The sequence below is a fragment of the Austrofundulus limnaeus genome, unplaced genomic scaffold, assembly GCF_001266775.1.
Source record: "Austrofundulus limnaeus strain Quisiro unplaced genomic scaffold, Austrofundulus_limnaeus-1.0 Scaffold318, whole genome shotgun sequence".
Lineage (NCBI taxonomy): Eukaryota > Metazoa > Chordata > Actinopteri > Cyprinodontiformes > Rivulidae > Austrofundulus > Austrofundulus limnaeus.
Window position 1 is genome coordinate 685,820 of NW_013952720.1, and position 2,489 is coordinate 688,308.

The 2,489-nt window shown below is 47.9% G+C and overlaps 1 protein-coding gene across 1 annotated transcript in view; it reads left to right on the forward strand.

Annotated features, from left to right (window-relative positions):
* Positions 1 to 246: 246 nt before the first annotated feature.
* The window catches only part of dact1 (dishevelled-binding antagonist of beta-catenin 1), a gene marked incomplete in the record, with an annotated part of 7,335 nt that continues 5,092 nt past the window's right edge, over positions 247 to 2,489 (forward strand). The window contains 2 exon segments of the mRNA XM_014022113.1: positions 247 to 1,118; positions 1,653 to 1,782. Coding sequence (XP_013877567.1) covers positions 903 to 1,118; positions 1,653 to 1,782 — 346 coding nt within the window.

The window sequence follows — 2,489 nt, forward strand, 5'->3', positions numbered from 1 at the left end:
ATGGATCCTGCTCCTTCCTGTCGGTTGACCAATAGGAGAGGAGCTGACCCAAGAAGCTCCGCCCACATTATTTACATACTGATGCAGAAATGTAAAAACACATGGAAATAAAGACTTAAAATTATAAAAATATATATATATATTCATTTAAGAGACACAGATGCATGTACAAGTAAAAAGAAAAACAAATTATATATTGTTTTTAAGTAAAATGTAAATTATTTTCAAAATATATAATTTATCGGAACTAAGCTAGAAAAAATAAATATGAAGGTGAACTAAATGATAAAACATGAGATAAATTGATCTGAAACACACCTCCTTCACGAGGAACACAATAAATGATGACCTCTGTTGTCATGGCAACACTGACTCCTCCTCCATCACCACTGTGCCTTTTACAGGCCTGAGCTGGACTCAAACCAGATCAGGTCTGAGCTGGACCATGTGGACTGGAGGACTGGATCAGCTGATTGGCTGTTAAAATCTAACAATACAATATTTTATTTTGAAAGGACAGGCCAGTAAAAGAAATGTTATTTCTTGGTGACGTCACTCTGTTGGGTGTGTCCTGGTGWGAGGGGGCGGGGTTTAGCGGTTTCAGTCGGAGGGTGGGTCAGTGGGTCCAGAGGATTTGGGTTGAGCTGATGGTGGGTCAGGATCTGGTCTAGTTTCTCACCGGTGGTTCTGGTCCGGGTTGGGTCCAACCCGAACAAAGACCTGAAGGACTTGGATTCATCTGGACCCGGACTGAGCTGCAGAACCGTTACCAGCAGGCTGGGAGTGGGTTTTGGATCGGAACMGGATTTGTGTTCAGGTGAGGGTCTGCAAGAGTTCTGGTCTCACCACGATGCTCCAGAACTCCACCGAGTCCGGATCTAGGTAACCCTGCAGAGAGACACATGCAGCAGTCCGAACCCTCCAGGCGGGACCGAGCTCCGGACCGGCAGGATCCAGAGCGACAGGGCTCGGTTCGGGACCGGCTGGATCTGATCGGCTTGGTGCTGAGAGAACTGGACTTCCTCCGGCAGAGACAGGAGCTGCTGGTCCGGACCGCCCTGCAGGAGGAGGAGGTCCAGGAGGCTCAGCTGGACTCTGAGGAGAACATCCTGGTTCTGGTAGGTTCCGAGCCGTCTGCTGAGCCCAGACGGAACCGGGACGGTAATTTAATTACAATTAAACAAAAATAATGCTTAAATTAAAATAATAATTAAACTAAAAAGAACTGAATTAAAAATGTGTTTATAACTGAGTTTATTTGTTAAAATAATGACTTTTTAATTTAATTTTATTTTTAACAGAACTATCAGAGTTCTACAAATGTTATATTAGAACATTAAATTATTTTGAAACTCCTGCAGGAAGTGTCCCAGGATGTACAGGAAGTGCTGCAGCTAGCCTCTGATGGATGTGTTCATAAATAACTTCACAAAGGATCAAACAGTTACAGTCAGGTTCAGAGTTTCAGCTGATCTAAGGTCAGTTCAGAGTTTCAGCTGATCTAAGGTCAGTTCAGAGTTTCAGCTGATCTAAGGTCAGTTCAGAGTTTTAGCTGATCTAAGGTCAGTTCAGAGTTTCGGCTGATGTCAGTTGAGAGTTTCGGCTGATGTAAGGTCTGAGTCGTTTTATAATTCAGCTGTTGTTTATGTCAGAACCGTGTGAGGAGAAGAGATGCTGCTCTGATCACTCAGCTCCACCAGCTGGACCAACAGATCCAGGATCTTCGACTGGACCCGGACCCGTCACAGGACCAGCTGGATCCTGACAGCAGACCGAGCTCAGGTAAAACGTCTCACCTGGTTTTCTTGTCTTGCTCAAACACGGACTGATCAACAGTCTGAGGACCAGCAGAGTTAATCTAACACCTGAGACTGATGGTCCAGGAGATCCAGGTCCTGGTCTGACTGGACTTTTTATTATAACTGGAACTCATCTGAACCCAGTCTGCTGGACCAGGATTCTGCAGAACCTAAAATGTCTTGAACGGTTTGTTCTGGGCTTTCATGTCTGTCTGTAGGTCTGCTTGGGGGGCTTTAGGTCTGTCGGGGGTCTGAAGGTCTCTGGGTCTGTGGGGGGTCTGCAGGCCTTTCGAGGGTCTGCAGGTCTGTAGGGGGTCTGCAGATCTGTGGGTCTGTAGGGGGTCTGCAGGTTTGTGGGTCTGTAGGGGGTCTGCAGGTCTGTAGGGGGTCGGCAGGTCTGTAGGGAGTCTGTTGGGGGTCTGCAGGTCTTTAGGGGGTCTGCAGGTCTGTAGGGGGTCTGCAGGTCTTTAGGGGGTCTGCAGGTCTGTAGGGGGTCTGCAGGCCTTTCGAGGGTCTGCAGGTCTGTAGAGGGTCTGCATGTCTCTCAGTCTGTAGGGGGTGTGCAGGTCTTTAGGGGGTCTGCAGGTCTGTAGGGGGTCTGCAGGTCTTTAGGGGGTCTGCAGGTCTGTAGGGGGTCTGCAGGTCTTTAGGGGGTCTGCAGGTCTGTAGGGGGTCTGCAGGTCTCTGGTC